Below are 20,626 nucleotides of genomic sequence, written 5' to 3'. Positions count from 1 at the left end.
ATCCTCCATGGAGGGATTAGTACTGATTTTGATAAACCAGTCCCACATTCAAAATTTCAAATATAGATGGATTTTGTTATGAGAATCCAAATGCCAATAATAAATTACTAAATACAGCTTTAACTTATAGCTGAGATGAAATCAATGTGGAATTGAAATTGACAATTTAATCAATGTAACACAAAAGATTTGGAGTTGAGTTCAGTGATTACCAATTCCAAAGCACAGCGTGCATTGCCATCCTCTCCTTAGCTACCGCCTCGCCTGCAAATAGCGCCACTACTCTGTCATCTGAGACCAGCTCTGCCACCACTTTAGCCCTCACTTTAGACCCCTCACTCTCAACACCATCCCCAACCACCCTGTGAGCCACTCTCACCGCCGCCCCCGCGCTGACATGGCATCGCCCCATTAGCCCCAAGAAGAGCCCCTTGGCTGTCTCGGCCCCGGCTGACCCTCCCGCCGCATCGAAATAGGCTTCCACCGCGGACAACCAAACGCCCTCCGGAATTCCAGTATTTACCACCATGCCCCTGAGCTCCTTCTCTGCTTCACCGAACCTTCTTAACCCTAACCAGGCCTTCACCGCCATTACTGGCAGACTCGGATGCTGGTTTTTCTCGTCCTCACTCTGTCTCAGAACCCTAACGCACTTGATCACGCTCTCGTACTCTTCTTTCTGTAAATGGACGGCTGAGATGAACCGCAGCGTTTTCCATCTCAATTCTCTCAGATTTCCGTTTCCGACTTTCTCGCACAGATCCAATGCTTCCTTCATCAATTTGAGAGCTTCGGAGAGAGATTCAGTCTCATTCTTCTTCGATAGAAGAGATTTCCCGAAGGCTAAGTACTGGTTAGCGAGCGAACCGTAGTGATTGGAGCAGAGAAGCAAGGTCTTGGAGCGGCTAAGCAAAGCGACGGCGAGGTTTCGGTCGGAGAGTTCCCAGGCCGTACGAGATCTGGCGAGATTGACATCGAGAAGAAGTTTCGTTGAATCGTCAGCGGAGATGGCGGCGGCGGCGTTGGAGTTAGAGAGAAGATCGGTGGCTTTCTCGAAGCAAGAGGAAGCGAGGTCGAAGCGGCGAAGGTCATGCCAGATGAGGCCGGTTTTGTAGTAGAAGGAAGCGGACTTGATGGACGGAGAAGGAACTCCGGAGACGTTGCCGGCGAGGGAGAGGATATCGGCGGCGATGTGGCGGAGCTTGGCGAGGTCGAGAGACAAAGCAGAAGAAGAAGAAGAAGAAGAAGAAGAGGAGTGGAGTTTGGGATTGAGGTTGGAGAGGTCGACGCAGGAGTTCCAGAGACGGTAACTGAGTTTCCATAGATGGAGGTTGAACTCGGAGGAGAAGGGACCGAGTTGACTCAGCTGAGTGAGGGATTGACGGAGATTGGAAGAGATGGTGTTGGTGTTGGTGTTGGTGTTAGTGTTAGTGTTGTTGAGAGTTGAAGAGAAATGCTCGAAGTGTTTGATTGAAGATTCGATTTGAGAGAGAAGGAGTTGGGAATCTTGTTGGTGTTGAGTTGAAGGTGATGGTGATGATGATATCTCTGCTATTCTCATTTTTTGCCTTTGGCGCCAATTCACACACTTTGCCTTTTTTTTTTTTTTTTCAAAAATTTGAATGAATGCGTCCTATAAATATATATTTAGGCCGAAATAATACCTAATTATTTTTTACCCCAAATCTTATCAAAATTTTGTTTACCATGACGCTCCATTTATTTTTAAGTAAAATAATTTCAAATGAGTTTGGTGTAATATGTAAAAATTTTCAAGCATAAATTACTAAAACTGACGACTCGACTACCGAATTTAGAGAAATATTAAGAAGGAACCCTTTTTTTTTATTTTTTTTTTTTTGCTTTTTCTTAATTACAATATATTAATGTAAATGTTAAATAAAGAAAAGTTTGGATATTTTGTAAATTTGTTAAAAATAAAGATTCTTTGTACAAGGTATAAACATAATTTCTTCCTCAAAAAAAAAAGTAGAAACATAATTCAATTTTAACAACTTAAAAGTTACTTTATCTACTATACTATATCATTTTACAATATACTCAACATCTTAACTTTTATTACCATACAACACATTAAAATAATATATCTACACAAAAAAATAATATAACCCAATACCCAATTAAAACCCAAAACACTATAAAATATTATTTTAAAAAATACCATCTTGCTACAATACCATCTTATTTATAAAAGCATTTTCATCAAACATGTCAAAAAAAATATAGCATTTAGCATTTCAAAACACTATTTTATCTATTTTAACACTCCACTTTATAATACACCTAACATCAAAGGTTTTATTTTTTTTACCACTTTATTAAAATATTATTTATTTATTATATATAATTCCTTTTTTTGATCCAAGAAGAGAGAGGCACAACACAAGAGAGAGAGAGAGAAAAAAAAATAATAAAAAAAAAAATCTAGCAACTTACTACAATAAGGTGTCAAAGAGATGACACTTCACTATAGCAAAGATGTCAAAAATTTTAAGAATGGCATGCTTGCGTGGATGATATTTTAAAGGGTCAAGAGCTAAAACTGAGATTTAGCATTTTTCACAATTGTAAATTTTTTTACGGTTAAAGTTCTGAATAATGCACACTTTTAAGGTTTGGATGCTATAAATTTACAATTTGGGGGAGTTTATACAATCCTCAGTGCCAATGCTGAGCTGTAGAAATGCTTAAATTTGCTTGGTAAACCTAGCATGCTTTCGAAGTTTAGTTCAAGGTAATTTGAAGTCTCAATTGTTTATGTGGTCTCATACTTTTGAAATTTGGGCTGTTTTTAGTTCACAAATCACAGTCTGCACTAATATCTATCCATCCTTCGAAATTTAGTCACGTCAATTTTTGTAGAATCTAAATTAGCCTTAACTATCATTTGTGTTTAGATACCTTGGGTCATATTCTAGAACATCAGTGACAAGTCACTCCCAATGGTCTTTCTATAGTGAGATAAATACTAGGTGAAGGTGAAGCTAAAGCTAAAATTTAGTTCAACCTCAACTTTCTGGTAGTAACCTCTATTGTTTCCCCATGAATCGCATTAGTAAATAACTAAATATGTTAATTTAATTATTTTATCTAAAAATATTAGTACATGAAGTTATTTAAGCATTTTTAAATTACTATTAATCAAATCTTTTTAATAATGCATCTTATGAATGTTTTCATTTAAATTTTTAATAGTACAAAGAAAACAGTTAAATGATATCACTTACTAACTAGAAAATGTACAAAATGATATGATTGGTTAGTTTCACGTTAACAACATAATAAACAAATTCTTAATTATATTTAGTGATATTGTAGGTAGTATAGATTTTACTCCATATAAGTCTTGATAAGTCTTGATATCTAAAAGCTATATGATAGTATTGATTGTTGCTAAAAGTTGTACTGAAATTAGTACAAATCTATATAATATCTAAAAGTTAAATCATAGTATTAATTGTTGCTATGCTCCTTTTGAGCCATATTAGCGTAGCATTTTGGTCCAATTAGATTAGCTTCAGTCTATTTCGGTCCACTCGGTCCATTATGGTCCCATTTGGTCCACTCCACTCCACTTCTGTTCAATCCATTTCAATCCATTACGGTCTATTTCAATATGTCAATCCATTCGGTCCACTTAGGTCCATTGAGTCCACCTCGGTCAATTCGGTCCACTTTGGTCCATTTCGGTTTAATTCAAACCACTTCAATCCAATTCGGTCTATTCGGTCCATTTGATTCACTTTGGACAATTGAAACTTAAATTGATTCTTTTTGTTAGTTTCCTTTTCAATTTTTTTTTGTTCAAAATTTCATTTTTTTTCTTAATTTTTGGGTTGAAAAGTATTAAATTTTATTTTATTTGGGAAAAATTCTTTAGTTTTGGGCTAACAAATACAAACAAAATAAAGCATTAGAAATTAGAGATATGGACCCTAAAAAAGCAATAAAAAGTGATAAATATTCAAAAGATTACCTTTAAAAAATATATATATATATATATATATATAATTATATATTCTTGGATATGTTCAAATTAGTCAACTGATTATGTTATATATTTTTAAAAATCATTCTAATAACATGTTCTCCATTTATATAAAATAATATTATAATTGTGTAATTTAAATATTTTTATTATATATATATATATATATATATATGTGTGTGTGTGTGTGTGTAGGGATAAAGGCCCAGGATCATATATTGGGCCTTGGCTTTGTCCGAGGACGTTGAATGGTCCGAGAAGGAATAAATAATTATCAGGAGTTCCAATTTAAAGTCTTATGAGTAAGGAATGAATGGAAAGTGGTCCGAGGAGGAACTCCTCCTCGGATATGATAAAGGCAACTCAAGTATGTACTCCAGCAATTAGAGTGACCCTCCAAGAAGCTCCCACGATAGGGCTGTGCCTCACGAACATATGAGAAGGAAGGAAACCCAAAAATATTTAAGGGAAAGCTGCTACCACAATATTAAATGCACTGCAGCAACTTTTCTAGCCGCATTTATGTAGAGAAGACCTCTGAACAGTGCTACCTTGGCTACCGCAACTCATAGAAAGCTAAAGAGGGTGTCCGATAGGATAAGTACTCAAGTAAGGATTCAGATGATCAACAAGTGTAGGATCAAGATTGTCCAAAATTAGCTATATAAAGTGAGAGACCCTCCATGAGAGAGTGATCGGAAAATAGAGAGAGAGAACACTGTAGCAATCTTAATTGTCTTTGTATCCAATTGTGATCAATTTATATAAGTGTAACCTCCTCGGACTGAAAGTCCATTGATATCAGAACCTTTTACTTGTGTTTAATTGTCATTTAATTCAGTACTAGCCGTTGTCCAACTCATTAGAGCCTAGTTCTTTGACCCACTCTCTACAAATTTATTGTACTGGGCTCATTGGGCTAAAATCCCATACATCTTAGGCTTAGGCCGTAAATCATGTCCTTACAATTGGTGCCGTCTGTGGGAAGAACTTGTGTAATAGTGAGTTCGACGTCTAACTATGGTAGGATCAGGTCCTCATCGAGAAGAATCCATGGGTTCTAGGTGACAAGATGACTTCCTTAACCTTGAACGCAAGCGAGATCGAGAAGGTAGCGCACACACCACACATGCTAGTAAAAGTCATTCTCGGCTTGGGAGTCATGTCTCTTATGAGTAGAATGAAAGAGCCATGCAAAGGGAGATTGACGATTTAAAGAAGAAGTTGCGCCATGCACAACGGAAACGAACCCCTTCCAGTTCTGACGTCTCCTCCAATGATGAAGAGGATGCTAGTTATAGGCAAAGGTCAAAAACTCCACCAAGCGAGTCTTTCTCCTACGATGAAGAGCACCACCACAGGCGAAGATACAAGAGCCCACCTCGTAAAGGCTTGGGAAACAATGCTATGAGCAAGGCGTTGAATCAAATCTCCAAATCACCTTTCACGCGCAAGATAGAGAGGGCAAAACTTCCACGGCGGTTCCATCAACTCACGTTCACCATTTACAATGGTCGAACGGACCCTGTAGAACATGTGAGCCAGTTCAACCAGAGGATGGCTATCCACTCTAAGGACGAGGCTTTGATGTGCAAAGTATTTCCTTCCCGTTTAGGACCTGTGGCGATGAGATGGTTAGATGGTCTGAGGGTCAATTCCATAGACTCCTTTAAGGAGCTCACCCAGGCCTTTGACTCTTATTTTATCATATGTACTAAGGTACCTCGGCCATTAAACTCACTACTGTCATTGTCCATGTGAGGGGGGAAGACCCTGAAAACATACTCGGATAGCTACTGAGAGATGTACAATGAGATAGATGGTGACTTTGATGACATGGCTATCAGCTCTTTTAAGGTCAGCCTCTCGGCTGAGCACGATTTAAGGAAGTCTTTGACTGGCAAACCTATTACCAGTGTGATCCAACTCATGGACCGGATTGATAAATACAAGAGGGTGGAGGAAGACCAACAGCAAGGGAAAGGTAAAGCGAAGATTATCCCTCAGGAGAGGAGGGATTTCAGGTTGGACTGATTCAATAATAATCGACCTCGAAGAGATTTCGCTAGACAGTCAGGGTCTGCCAACACCTAGACAGTTAATGCAGTATTCTGGGAACCGGTGCATCAGGTTTTGGAGAAGATTAAGAATGAGCCGTTCTTCAAATGGCCGAACAAGATGGCTAGAAACCCCATGAGGTGCAACTAGAGCCTTTATTGCCAATACCATCAGGACCAGGGGCACACTACAGAAGATTGCAGGAATTTGTGGGACTATATGGACCAATTGGTCCGAGAAGGGAAGTTAAAGTAGCTGCTACATTATTCTAGTGGCCAAGCGGAGCAGACAGGTTTGGATCCTCGGAGAGATGCTTCTTTAAGACCTCTGGGAACAATCAATGTCATCTTTGCTACTCCTAGTAGAACTGGTTCTCGTCCCTTTAGAGTGATGTCTGTGGCTCGGCTATCCACCGAGGACAACAATTCGGAGCCAAAAAGAGCCAGAATAGAAGTCCCACAAGTTCTGGGCTTCTCGAACGAAGATAAGATCGGAACCATCCAACCCCATGACAATGCTCTGGTAGTTACACTCAAGATAGGGGGTATGATGTGAAGAAAGTGTTGGTAGACCAGGGCAGTGCTGTTAAGATAATGTACCCCGACTTGTACAAGGGGTTAAATTTGAAACCCGAGGACCTAATGGCATACGATTCCCCTCTAATAAGTTTCAAAAGAAAGACTGTTACTCCAAGAGGTCAAATTAGACTACCCATACAGACCGATTTGGACGTGGTGGAAGTGGATTTCATTGTGGTGGACACTTATTCACCCTACACGACTATTGTGGCTAGACCTTGGCTTCATGCCTTAGAAGCCATCTCTTCTATCCTGCACCAGAAGGTGAAATATCTGTTGGAGGGCCAGGTTAAAGAGATTGTGGGGAGTCAGTCCATGGCTAGCCAATGCATGTTGGTTGCCATCTTACATCGGCCCAAAGCCGAGTCCTCAGCCTCTGTTGAAAGGGGCTTATAGTAATCAAAAACTCTGGTATTGCCCGATAATGAATCAATCGAGGAAGCGAAGTGCGAAGATCTAGAAAAGGTTGTTATTGGCGATAATCTGGAGAAGTTCTTTCAAGTCGGTTCCCACCTACCTCCCCAAGAAAGGGAAGAGCTAATTGAGTTCCTTGGAAAAAATGTGGATGTATTCGCGTGGAGTGCTTATGAAGCTCCGGGGGTGGACCCAAACTTCATTTTCTACCATTTGAATGTCAATCCATCTGTTACCTCCAAAAAACCAACCTTCTCGGCACTCATCTAGAGATCATTCTAATGGTGTCAAAGATGAGGTGACGAAGTTTAAGCAGACAAGGGCTATCAAGGAAGTTTTCTACCCTGAGTGGCTGGCCAATACTGTGGTAGTGAAGAAAAAGAATGAGAAATGGCGAGTATGTGTGGATTTCACTGATTTAAATAAGGCTTGCCCAAAAGATCCATTCCCCATGCCTCGGATAGACCAGCTAGTAGATGCCACTGTAGGCCATCATTGGATGAGTTTTTTAGATACCTTTCAAGGATACCATCAAATACCACTAGTCTTAGATGATCAAGAGAAGACAGCTTTTGTCACTCCCACTAGAAACTACCATTACAAGGTGATGCCCTTTGTCCTGAAAAATGTGGGATCTACCTATCAAAGGATGATGACTAAGATGTTTGAGCCCCGGTTGGGCAAGAATATTGAGGTCTATATAGATGACATGGTGGTGAAGAGCAAGGTGGTGCCTGAGCATGTGGGAGATCTCGGAAACATTTTTGAAATTCTGAGGAAACACAAGCTACGCCTTAATGCTTCCAAGTGCTCTTTTGGTGTGAGATCAGGCAAGTTTCTAGGCTATATGGTGACTCACCGGGGAATCGAGGTTAATCCCGACCAGATTAAGGCGATAAACAGTCTACAACCACCTCGGAATCCCAAAGAGGTTTAGAAGCTAACTAGAATGACTGCTGCCTTGAACCGGTTTATCTCTCGATCAGTAGACAGATGCAGACCCTTCTTCTTATTGATGAATAAATGAAAGGGATTTGAATGGACCGAGGAGTGTGCTTTGGCCTTCCAACAACTTAAAGAATATCTATCTTGGCCACCTATCATGTTCAGTCCTGAGGTAGATGAGGTCTTGTTTGCTTATATCGCTATGGCCCCTCATGCTGTAACTTTGGTGTTGATACGAGTTGACAATAGCGTACAACAGCCAGTTTACTTTGTGAGCAAATCACTACATGAGGCCAAGGTTCGTTATTTACCACTGGAGAAAGCCATCTTGGCGGTGGTACATGGTACACGAAAGCTCCCTCATTACTTTCAAACACATACAGTTGTCATCCTGACTCAGCTTCCATTTAAGGCTATACTTCAAAGTACTGATTACACGGGGAGGATTGCTAAATGGGGCACGGTCCTAGGGGCTTTTGACATCAAGTACATGCCTCGTATCTCTGTTAAGGGTCAGGTCGTCGCGGACCTAGTGGCTGAGTTCGCTAAACCCTCACTAGAAGAAGTGACAAAAACATAGCACATGGATGGAAAATTGGGGCTAGTTCTGATCTCACCCGAGAAGCTGACCATTGAGAAATTATTAAGATTGGGCTTCTCGGCCACAAATAATGAGGCTGAATATGAAGTTTTGCTGGAAGGAATGTTCATGGTTCAAAGAATGGGAGGAAAGGCAGTAAGGATGTTCTCGAACTCAAGACTAGTTGTTGGCCAAGTGAAGGGTAAATTAGAAGTAAGAGATGAAAGAATGTAAGGGTACTTAAGTCAAGTTTGGCATTTGGAATCAGGATTTAAGTCCTTTAGCCTACTGCACGTCCCTAAAAGTGAAAACACACATGTTGATTCCCTAGCCACGCTTGCAACCTCCTCGGCACAAAGCTTACCTTGGGTTATCCTTATAGAAGACTTGTGCAAACCCACAAAGGTAAAGGGAAAGATGGTCCATGTTCACCAAGTCAAAGTAGGGCCTAACTAGAGGGATCCCATAGTACTATTCTTGAGAGATGACATTTTGTCGGAAGACAAATCAGAAGCTGATAAGGTAAGGAGAAATGTGCCTCATTTCTGGCTGTCCAAGGACCAAAAATTGTACAAGCGCTCTTTTTCTAGGCCATATCTACTCTGCATTCACCCTGAGGCGTCAGAGCTACTCCTTGAGGAGTTACATGAAGGGATTTGTGGAAGCCACACAGAAGGCAGATCTTTGTCTCATAGGGCCATCACTTAGGGCTATTGGTGGCCAAATATGTAGAAAGAAGTGCAAGAATATATGAAGAAGTGTGATCAATGCCAAAGATTTGCACCAAATATACATTAGCTAGGAGTAGTCCTTAACCCCCTATCCAGCCCTTGGCCATTTGCTCAATGGGGCTTAGATATAGTTGGCCATTTCCCCAAGGCAATAGGGAATAAGAGGTATTTGCTGGTCGGCACTAACTATTTTACTAAGTGGGTTGAAGCTGAGCCCTTGGCGAACATCAAAGATATGGATGCCAAGAAGTTTGTCTAGAAAAACATTGTCACCCCGTTTGGGGTCCCTTACACCCTCATCTTGGACAATGGCCTTCAGTTTGATAATAAGTCCTTCAAGAGATACTACTGTGAATTGGGAATTACGAATAGATATTCTAACCTAGCTTATCCCCAGGGGAATGGACAAGCTGAGACTGTTAACAAGGTCATAGTAAATGGACTCAAGAAGAGGTTGGATGATGCGAAGGGATAGTGGGTGGAAGAACTGCCACATGTCCTATGGACGTATCTAACCACTCCTCACAGATCAACAAGGGAGACTTCCTTTTCAATGACTTATGGAGCTGAGACTGTTATTCCTTTAGAAACGGGCATCCCAACGCTAAAGACCATCTCATTCAGTTCGAGTAGTAACAATAAGTTGCTAGAAAAGAGCTTAGACTTTATTGAAGAAAGAGGAGAAAGTGCAATGGTTCAATTGGCATACTACCAACACAAACTCAAGCAAGGTTATGATGCCAATGTAAAGCTGAGGCCATTAGTGCCTGGTGACTTGGTATTGAGGAAAGTTCTAGGTACTGCAAAGAATCCAGCATGGGGAAAGCTAGGGTCCAATTGGGAAAGACCATATCACATCACCTCAGTGGCTGGTATGAGGGCATATTTTCTAGAAGACTTAGATGAGCATGTAATACCACGCCCTTGGAATGTAAACAACCTAAAAAGGTATTATTATTAATGAAAGTTTCCTTTGTCAATATGTTCATTTGTTGTATAAATGCATTATACTTCCCATTGTTCAATCTTTATGAGTGTTAAACAGATCCTAAGTCTCTCGGATCACATGCTTGGGTGAAATTAACACTCAATGTCATCTTTATAAGTGTTAAACAAATCCCAAGTTATGTCAGGTCTTTCGGATCACATGTTGGGGTGAAATTAACACTCAATGACATCTTTATAAATGTTAAACAGATCCCAAGTTATGTCAGGTCTCTCGGATCACATGCTCGGGTGAAATTAACACTCAATGACATCTTTATAAGTGTTAAACAGATCCCAAGTTATGTCAGGTCTCTTAGATCACATGCTCGGGTGAAATTAACACTCAATGACATCTTTATAAGTGTTAAACAGATCCCAAGTTATGTCAGGTCTCTTGGATCACATGCTTGGGTGAAATTAACACTCAATAGCATCTTTATAAGTGTTAAACAGATCCCAAGTTATGTCAGGTCTCTCGAATCACATGCTTAGGCGAAATTAACACTCAATGGCATTTTTATAAGCGTTAAATAGATCCTAACGCATGTCAGGTCTCTTAGACTACATACTTGGGTAAAATTAACATTCAATATCTGATCCCCCAGACCACATACTTAAGGGAAATCAATATTTGATGGTGTATTGCTAAGTATTAACACTGGGGTACTAATTGGTGAAACAGGTCCAGGATTACGCCCAAACTCCTCGGATTGTCACTATTAAACACGCTAAAAATCCTCATTTCTTTGTCTAAGTGTTGGGCAGAATGTAGGATGTTTACGCCTTCTACTTTTTACAAAGTAAATTACTTACCTATAATAGATTCGATCTTCATTACAGAAAGATCAAGTCACAATGCAAGTATGTGGCAAATCTTTTTACTACTGATACTTAGTCAAATTATTTAAGCTGATGACAAGTTACTGTCATTAGATGTTATTAAAGAAAGAGTTATAACAGTTCAAGTCTATTGGCAATAGTCGTAATCTTAAAAGCATATAAAATAAAAACACATAGAATAAGAATAAAACTCTTTTCATTAATCAAAGAAAAGTGCATTACAAATGGTGGCAGAATGCCATTACAAAAGAAATATATACACATATAAAGCTACAAAAGAAAATCCTATACTTAGGCCTTTGCCTGTGGAGGGTCCTTCTTAAGATCAGCCTTCTCGGATTGGGAATCCTCAGCCTGAGACTCGAGCTCTGTGTCCTTGGCCTAGGTAACTACATCCCTGATTGTAAGGGCATCCTTGGAAGGCTTGGCCATCATCGGAGGCTGAGTCTCCTCACCCACTCCAAGAAGGAGAGCTTGGGTGGTAGGGAGTTGCTCGGGGAGGGGGACCGCATCCGGAATCTCTCGAATATCCTCCGAGAGGAAGATATTCTCAACCCTTCTCAACTCGGAGTCTGCAAGGACTCCCGCCCAGTCCATTGCTACCCCTTAGGACTTAGTACAGTAGTCCCTGCACACTACGGCCACCTCCTCGGACAGCTGGGTCTCCGTATCTAGCACCCCACGTTCATAGGATGCTTTCACCGCAGCCTCAGCGGCTTCCCTGGCCACCCGAGCTACATCCTTGGCTTTCTGCAACTCCGCCCTAAGATCCAGTACAGTTTGCTTTTTGGTGGCCAAGTTTATCTCAGTTATATGCAATTTTTGGCGCTAATCCTCCATCTGCCTCTCCGTGGTTTTTAGGCCCGCCTCAGTGCTTAGGCAAGCCTTGTCCACCTCCTTCAATTTCTCAGACAACTGGGTGTGTTCTTCTTTAAGGGCCCCAAGAGCCTTCTCAACTTCAAAGCAGGAGTGGGCCTCAGCTTTAATCTCGTCATGAGCGTTCTTGACCCACTCCTCGGCCACACAAACTTGTTGAGTAAGCTACATGGCAATAGCAGAGTGATCAAATATATGCATATAAATGAATATGAATCTTGGTGTTAAACTCAGAAAAGTATTAACTGACTTACCATGGTGAGGTCCTTCTTTAATGACATGAAGAGGTCAGGTTGCCTAGTACGCCCAAGGCCCTCCATGTCCTGGGGGAGAAGAAAAGGTTGTTCTAGAGCCTCGACTAGGACGGTGGTGTACCCCCTTTGGGACTCCCAGACCGTGGCGTCCCAAGGAATGGGAGCACCCTCCACCTCTAGCCGAGGGGTCCAGGAGCACTGCCCTCGGTGTATTTCAGCTTCATCCCGGCTCTCCACTAATTTGGCCCTTTTGTCCTTGGGATCCTTAGTCTTCTTTTGTTGTTTGGCCCTCTTTTGAAGCGCCATCTCACCTTCCTCTAGATCCTCGACGGGCCTTTTCTTCCTTAAGTTCGGAATGGCCTTCAATCCGAGGTCAGTAGGGGGCAGAGGGGGAGGAAGAGAAAGACTGGGAGGAACTTGGGTCTTAGGAACTTCCTTTGAAGTTGACCCTTTGTTTCTATTTGCCAACAGCCCCTTTAGGCCAGGCCTTGGTTTCAAATCCATGCCTTCTTCTTCTACTTCCAAGCTAGTGTCGACCCGAGCAACAATTAGCTTCGAAGGATGAGCTGCAGAGAATCTGTCGGACTCATGTTCAGAATCCGAGAGCTCCACAAGTCTTTCTGGCGCTCCTTCTTCCTCCTCAAAGCAGAATTGATCAATCTCGGCCTCAAGAGTATGATGAGAAGAGGCTGACTCCTCTCTCAAAGCAGCTACCTGATAAGGAACGCGTTGAATGGGCAGCTCAAAGAACGAAAGGTCTCTCCTAGACAAGAACCCCGGCTTAGCGACGTCAATGCGTGCTAGCCTGGAGTCACTAGCCTTTATTGCCTAGCCAACGTCCTGGAATATGCAAGACAGGAGTTCATAGTCCAAAATCAAGTGGGCGGCCCGTAACTGTTCGTCTTCGCTGATGAATATCTCGGACCTTGGCAATTTGTTAAGACCCGGTATGTTGACGTGGCTAAGTCTTGGAGCGATGTGATTTTTATCTGCAAAAAAATATGAGGAGGAAATTGTGGTTAGAAAAATAAAAACTACTATCCGAGAAGGCAAAATGTTAAGACAGTTATAAAAAAAAATATAGTATATAAGATGACTAAAATCCTTGCTAAAGGACCTAATCCTAGGCTACCCCACCTGGATCTCCCGCTCGAGTTGGACAATGAAGACCGTCATTCCACTCCCCAGAGACAATAAGGTAGTCATCCTTCACCCTTGTTCGAATTAGGAAGGCACGATATCAGTCTGACGTCGTCGGACCGGGACTTGAGATAGTATCCTGCGCTGGCGAGCTTGTGGCACTCATACATATGAACCACATCATGCCACATGAGCCTCAAGCCCATCTGCTCATTGAGAGCGTCTACACAACCCAAGACCTTAAATAGGTTAGGGGCATACTGATGGGGAGTTAGTCTGTGGTTAATCAAGTAATCCCTGGTTATCCTACCCATGGGAAGCGTCATTCCTCCCTCTATGAAAGCAATCATAGGAATGATGACTTCACACACTTTTTTGTCTGTAATTTTTCGGTCTGGGGAACAATATTCTAAAACCACCCCCTGTGGGATATGATACTTGGCCCTAAAACCCTCCATGCTAGCCGGAGAGTCAACTAGATGTTTAAACCTGCCCATTTGAACAAACTAAGAAGACACGAAAGAAATTTTTTGGAAAGAAAGAAGGCCGAGGAGTTGGCCAAGGAGAAGAAGAAGAATTTAAAGGGATAGAAACTTACAAAAGTAAGTGTGTTAATCTTGATCCCATAGAAATGATCTTTCAAAAATTCCTTAAGGAAAGAGTTATGGAGACTGAGGAATTTAGAGTGTTTTGTGAGTTGGAGCGTTGGAATTCTCTAGAGCACTTAAAGATTTTTGAAGTAAAGAAGAAAACGAGTTCCCTCAAGGCTTTATATAGAGGGAGAAAATGAGTGGGAATACGCCCACTCAAAATTCTAGGAAAAACATCAGCCATAGGATTGGTGCCTCACCGTTGGATGCAGGGAACATAACGCTGCTTGGAGCAATTAATGACGCCTCGTGGGCTACGAAGCGTCAGTAGCAATTATAAGATGCGTAAAACCACACTCCCGCACGTGTAAATTAGGGAATTAGTTGGTCTTATCTCTTAAAAATTAAAACCCCACTTTTTTTCCTCGGATGAGAGGGAAAAACTAGATTTTTGAGGGGCTATTGTAGAGATAAGGGCCCAGGATCATATATTGGGCCTTGGGCTTTGTCCAAGGACGTTGAATGGTCTAAGGAGGAATAAATAGTTATCAGGAGTTCCAATTTAAAGTCTCATGAGTAAGGAACAAATGGAAGATGGTCCGAGGAGGAATTCCTCCTCGAATATGATAAAGGCAACTCAAGTATGTACTCCAGCAATTAGAGTGACCCTCCAAGAAGTTTCAGCGATAGGGTTGTGCCTTATGAACATATGAGAAGGAAGGAAACCCAAAAATATCTAAGGGAAAGCTGCTACCACCGCATTAAATGCATTGCAATTACTTTTCTAGCTGTATTTATGTGAAGAAGACCTCTGAACAATGTTGCCTTGGCTACCGCAACTCACAGAAAGCCAAAGAGGGTGTCCGATAGGACAGGTACTCAAGTAAGGATTCAGATGATCAACAAGTGTAGGATCAAGATGGTCCAAAAGGAGCTATATAATGTGAGAGACCCTCCATGAGAGAGTGATTGGAAAATAGAGAGAGAGAACACTGTAGTAATCTAAATTGTCTTTGTATCCAATTATGATCAATTTATGCAAGTGTAACCTCCTCGAACTGAAAGTCCATTGATATCAAAACATTTTACTTGTGTTTGATTATCATTTAATTCAGTACTAGCCGTTGTCCAACTCATTAGGGCCTAGTTCTTTGACCCACACTCTACAAATTTATTGTACTGGGCTCATTGGGCCAAGATTCCATACATCTTAGGCTTGGGCCGTAAATCGTGTCCTTACAATATATATATATATATATATATTTATATTGTTTTTATTGTTGTTGTTGAATGCAATATATTATATGATCGATTACATAAAACTTATAAAAATATAAAATGCTTTTAAATAACACATGCTCTATATAACTTACAAATTTTACATTATATTTTTATAAAATAGTTATATTACATTTTCTCACACATCGTGTAAATTTGCGACTAGTCTATATATATATATATATATATATATATATAAAGTCAAAACTCAAAGAAAATCCAATTAGATTCTCAATTTTGCGCCAAATATCCCATCTAATTTTTAATTTTTGTGACAAGTGAATTATTAAGTATAAAAATTGAAGAGTTCAAATCCAATTAGATTCTAAATTGGATTTCAATTGGAGTCCAATTTTACGCCACGTGTTCATCTAATTTTTAAATTTGTGTGGCAAGTGAATTATTATGAACAAAAACCTGTAGACACTCGATTTTGCACCGATAATTTAATCAAGGAAGATGACTAGAATGACCAATCATATACCCAAAATTCATGATTACATTACATGCATTAATTCATTCATTACATATCATAAAAATGATCTTGAGATTCTAACGGTCGTGACGGTATACCGGATTTCCAAATCGGACTGTCGGATTGAAAGATATCATGAGATCAAGTTTTCACGGTCTGCATGCATTGTATAGGGTGAAGCTGATCATGTGTGATTAACTGAAATTAATTTTGATTGATTAATGATTAAAATTAATTACAGGAATTTATGTTTTTTTTTTTTTTGATGGAGTATTTTTCTTAAAGTGAGATTTGTTGTATGAGATTAAAACAAATAAGCTGATAATATTTAAAGACTATAGATAATTAGGCTTTTAGGATAATTATATTCAAAATAACTATTCTAGAAGTCCTAATTATCACTTTCGAATGAGGTTTATCATGAGAACAACTCTGAAATTCGTCCAAATACAGTTTTAGAGTTAGAAAACACTTCAAAAACATGCTAATCAAGTAACAAATTTCAGATTAACGTTCCAAGGGACTTTTGGCATAGTAGAACTCAAAATTCGGACTAGGCTATTTCTAGTAAAGTTGTATAGAATCGAATTTCCCTTCAACTAGTCGCTAACCTGTGCGATGCACGGGAAATGTATTGAGTACAATATATAATTTAATCTTTGCTTATTTTACTACAACACCAAAATTGAATTTGTAAAATAAAATCATATAGCTAAAACATTTGTTAACAGCTATACGTTTCAGACATTTATTAAACTATATTATTATTATTATTATTATCATCAACTTAACAGTATTTTACTATATGATACCAACATTCTTCAAGAAAATGTCCAACACTGAAAACAATTTTGAAAACAAACTCAACTAAACAGTTTGATGAATAAATATATTACAATCTATAATATAAGTCAAGAAATAAACTTTGAAACCAATATGAACAAAATCCACGTCAAACAAAACCATTTCGATCATTAAGAATATGACTCACTAAAGTCATGAAAAACACAGGATTCATTACAAAAAAAGAAAAAAAGAAAAAAAGAAAGAAGCATCTTTAGTCTTTATAGATTTTGCCTAAGTACCCAGATACGATGACATATACTCACACAAAAATCATTAAAGAAAGAATCAAAGAACATACACAACATGTACATACGCTATGAAAGTAAAAATAAGAAAAACAAAAGAGACGTAAACACGGACAATTAAAGAAAAAATATAGGAAACAAAGTTAGGAATAAAAATATAAGATAAAGATGGGTTACCCTCAAAAAAAATAATCCATGGATATTCATTGAAATCTTCTAGATAATTTCTGATAATAGAAAAAATAAAACCCAAAAGTTATGATGTTAAAACTTCCAAAAGGCCAAAAATTTTTTTTTTTTTTTTTTAAATCAGAAGATTCAAAGCTTCAAAAGTATTGAAATAAAACAATAAATATATAATTACGCAATAGAGAAATACAGTAGAAAGAAGGGAATCCATGATTATAGCTTTTCTACTATTGAAATTGGCCAGACAATTAAATGTATTGCAAAAAATGAACTTAAAAATTCATATGTAAACCAAACAATTAGAAGATTTTGAGCCAAGAATTTATTAAAACAAAAAAAAAATTATGTGACTACACAATGGAGAAATATAATAAACAAAAAAAATATGTCTACACAACATAGAAATATTAGAGAAATATGAGTTACCTTTTAAATGTTAAAATTCAAAATATTAAAACTTTTAAAAGGTTAAAAAAATTTGAAGATTTAATTAAAAGATTCATGCCCAGCAATTAAATAAACAAAACAACAATTGACAAATTTATAAGAAAAAGCAACAAATTTATAATTTTTATTGAACAAATCAAATAACCCTAACCTTGATGCATTGACCGAAGAAGGAGAGGAGTCCAATACATAAGTGGAATATGTGAAGCATGAGCCGTCCTAAAAAAAAAAATCTTGAAGAAAAATAAGTTTTAAGGAGAAAATTGTGTTGCGGCAAAAGAAGATAATAGCAGATCTAATCATAAAATCTAAAATAAAAAGAATTTAAAATAAAAATAATAAAAAAATAGTGGTGACCAACGGCCATACATATAAATATAAGATATTGACCAACCTTTATAAAAAGATGTCAGTTTCAATATTCACTTTGTGGTGAGGGTCCTCAAATATCATCTTCTTTGCGAATAGTTTTTGGGGCTTAGGTTTTCTACACAAGCAATTCTTAAATAGGAGAGAGTAAAGGCGGTGGGAGAGTGTCCTTATTTGGCTAGAAGTCTAATTTGCATTGGAAAAAGAAAACAGTGATGAGGTGGAAAATTTAATTTAATTTAAATATTGTGCTGACATGGAAAATTGTGGGAGCTTTAAAAGTTTCGGTTTTATATATATATATATAGACTATCAAAATTTCAGCTTAATCCGAATTTTTAGTAAAACAATATGATCAAAATACTGAAGCTTGTTATGATCTGAAAAATCAGCTTACTTTTATCCAAATCTTTTTTTTAGGATTTTATCCCGTACGTTTTTTGCTTATTTTTTCAGCATTCCAACCTCTATAAATAGAGGATGTCTCTCAACATTCAGCACACTTTTCACACTCTCTAATTTCCCCTCTTTTTGACTCTCCTTTTCTATTATTTTCTCTCTTACGTTAAAGACGTTCTAGAGGTTTTAGCCTAAAGACGTTCTGGAGGTTTTAGCCTTAAGAATTTCTTTTTAAGTAAGGTATTTTAGGTTTCAAAGATAATTGAATAAATTTCTTTGAACCCTAAAATATTTCCTCAATAAGAAGAGTACGTCCATGCAAGAGGTAGTTTTTCTTTACCTTTTTTCCTGTTTTATTTTATTTTGATGATGCATGATGTAGATATTCTTTTAGTTTCAATTTCTAATGTTCATGCCATGTGTTGTTAATATTTTTGTTGAAATATGTTCTTAATGCTTTTGTTGTCATGATTTACCTTTTGAGTTTCAAAAATCTGCACACTATCACATTTTTTTCAAAACCAAAAAACTGATCTCTATCTTCCTTAGATGCATATCTGAATTTTTTCTAACATAAAAACTGATTTGCATCTTCCTTAGATGCAGATCTGAATTTTTTCTAATACAAAAATAGATCTGTATCTTCCTTAAATGCAGATCTGAATTTTTTCTAACATAAAAACAGATTTGTATCTTCTTTTTATGCAAATCTGAATTTTTTAACATAAAAACAGATTTGTATCTTCCTTAGATGTAGAACTAAATTTTTTTTTTAACATAAAAATTGATTTGTATCGTCCTTAGATATAGATCTTAATTTGTTTAAACATAGCAGATTTTGAAATAAAAAAGAAAGTCATAAGTAGTGATGTTTTGTTTGTTTGATTCATAAGTAGTGATGTTTTTATTGTTTTGTTTAATGCAAGTAGTGTAGGTTTATTTCATGGGTGTAGTCCTTTTATAAAAAAAGAGATCTTTTTCTTATTTTATTTAATATAAAAAAACAGATCTAATTTTTTTTTTTTACAAATCTTGATTTTCTAACTTACAAAACAGATCTAATTTTTTTTACATAACAAACCAAAAACCAATTTTTTACTTTACTTCAAAACAGGTCTAATATTTTTTTAAGCAAAAAAACCTTGTTTTACTTAATAAAACAGATCTAATTTTTCTTCACCAAAAACTAATTTTTTACCTATACCAAAACAAATCTGGTTTTTTTTTTTTTTTTTTTTTTTTGAATCAAATCAAAATTTTTATATTCACAAAAATATATCTGAATTTTTTAAAGAAGAGGACACATTCATGAAGTAGATTTATGTGATTTAGTTTAGGGTTAAGTTTGTCATGTATGCAACGTATCATTCATATCATGCATAAAGGGTATATTGGTCATGAGAGTTTAGAAGACCAGACTCTGTCTGGGTGGAATGGGTGCCTAACACCCTCCCATTCTGTAACCTAGCCTCTGAATTTAGTTTCTTTTGGATAGGTAGACCTAGGCTTTATCTTTCTTTTTATTTTTTTGGGTAGGTTGTAACTAGGACAAAAGCCATGTATCTTTGGTAGTTTGTAATTAGGACTCAAATCCTTGTAATATTCAATCTATCAAGTTTGTATTTTTATTCAATTAATGAAAATGGAACATTTTAGTCATGTAAAGTTGTACTTAATTTTTTCTTATTTTTTTTTTATAAAAAATTAAGTGGCGACTCCACACCACTTACCCAAAAATAGAGGTGCCTTGGAAAAGCACCCAAATCTCTTTTTTGAGAGCAAACCCGATTAGGGCGGTCTCTCACAATACCAAAGAGTCTAAATCCAATTAAATTATAAATCATATATATATATATATATAATCATAAATAATGTGAAACCATTACATATTTTAGAAATGTATGGTTTAAAAAATGTGTAATCTAATATAATGTATAATTTGATCATCTTCTAAAAAAAAAATGTATAATTTGAATCATGTAATTGTGATTGTTTTTACTTGTACCCATGCATATGCATAGGATTACACACTAGTCAATATATGTATAAAAGCAGAGACCTCATGCAGGAGTGCATGAGGTCCTGCCATGTGACATTGTAATTTTGCATTTAGCCTTTTTTTTTTTTTTTTTTTAACCTCTTTTCTTTAAGTTTTTTTTACTGTTACCCAAAAGATCACATTAACTTTTGTTTTACTGTTATCTAAAAGATGAATTGCTGTTGAAAGTTAGACCAAATCAGACCAAACCTTATGAAAGCCCAAGCCCACTTATTTCCTTACATATTATGACCCAAACATTTTCCTTTCCCATGTGTAGATGAAAGCCAAGACTTTAACCCACTTACAAACTCTCTTTCTCCTCCCGCATGTGTACA

The 20,626-nt window shown here is 37.6% G+C and overlaps 1 protein-coding gene across 2 annotated transcripts in view; it reads right to left on the bottom strand.

The window, feature by feature from the left end:
- The window catches only part of LOC126698779 (TPR repeat-containing protein ZIP4-like), an 84,744-nt gene that overhangs the window by 28,031 nt on the left and 36,087 nt on the right, over window positions 1–20,626 (bottom strand). Inside the window, exon 1 of one of the 2 annotated variants that reach the window (XM_050396209.1) lies at window positions 213–1,580. The exons of the other annotated variant lie outside the window; for it this stretch is intronic. Within the exon in view, the coding sequence (XP_050252166.1) occupies window positions 213–1,561 (1,349 nt within the window). The 5' untranslated portion in view covers window positions 1,562–1,580. Of the gene's footprint in view, window positions 1–212; window positions 1,581–20,626 lie in introns of those variants that run through there. 2 annotated transcript variants of the gene reach the window in all.

This window comes from Quercus robur, chromosome 9, assembly GCF_932294415.1.
Source record: "Quercus robur chromosome 9, dhQueRobu3.1, whole genome shotgun sequence".
NCBI classification, from domain to species: Eukaryota; Viridiplantae; Streptophyta; class Magnoliopsida; order Fagales; family Fagaceae; genus Quercus; species Quercus robur.
Note: the sequence above shows the minus strand (reverse complement) of the source record. Positions and strands in the feature narration are given on the sequence as shown.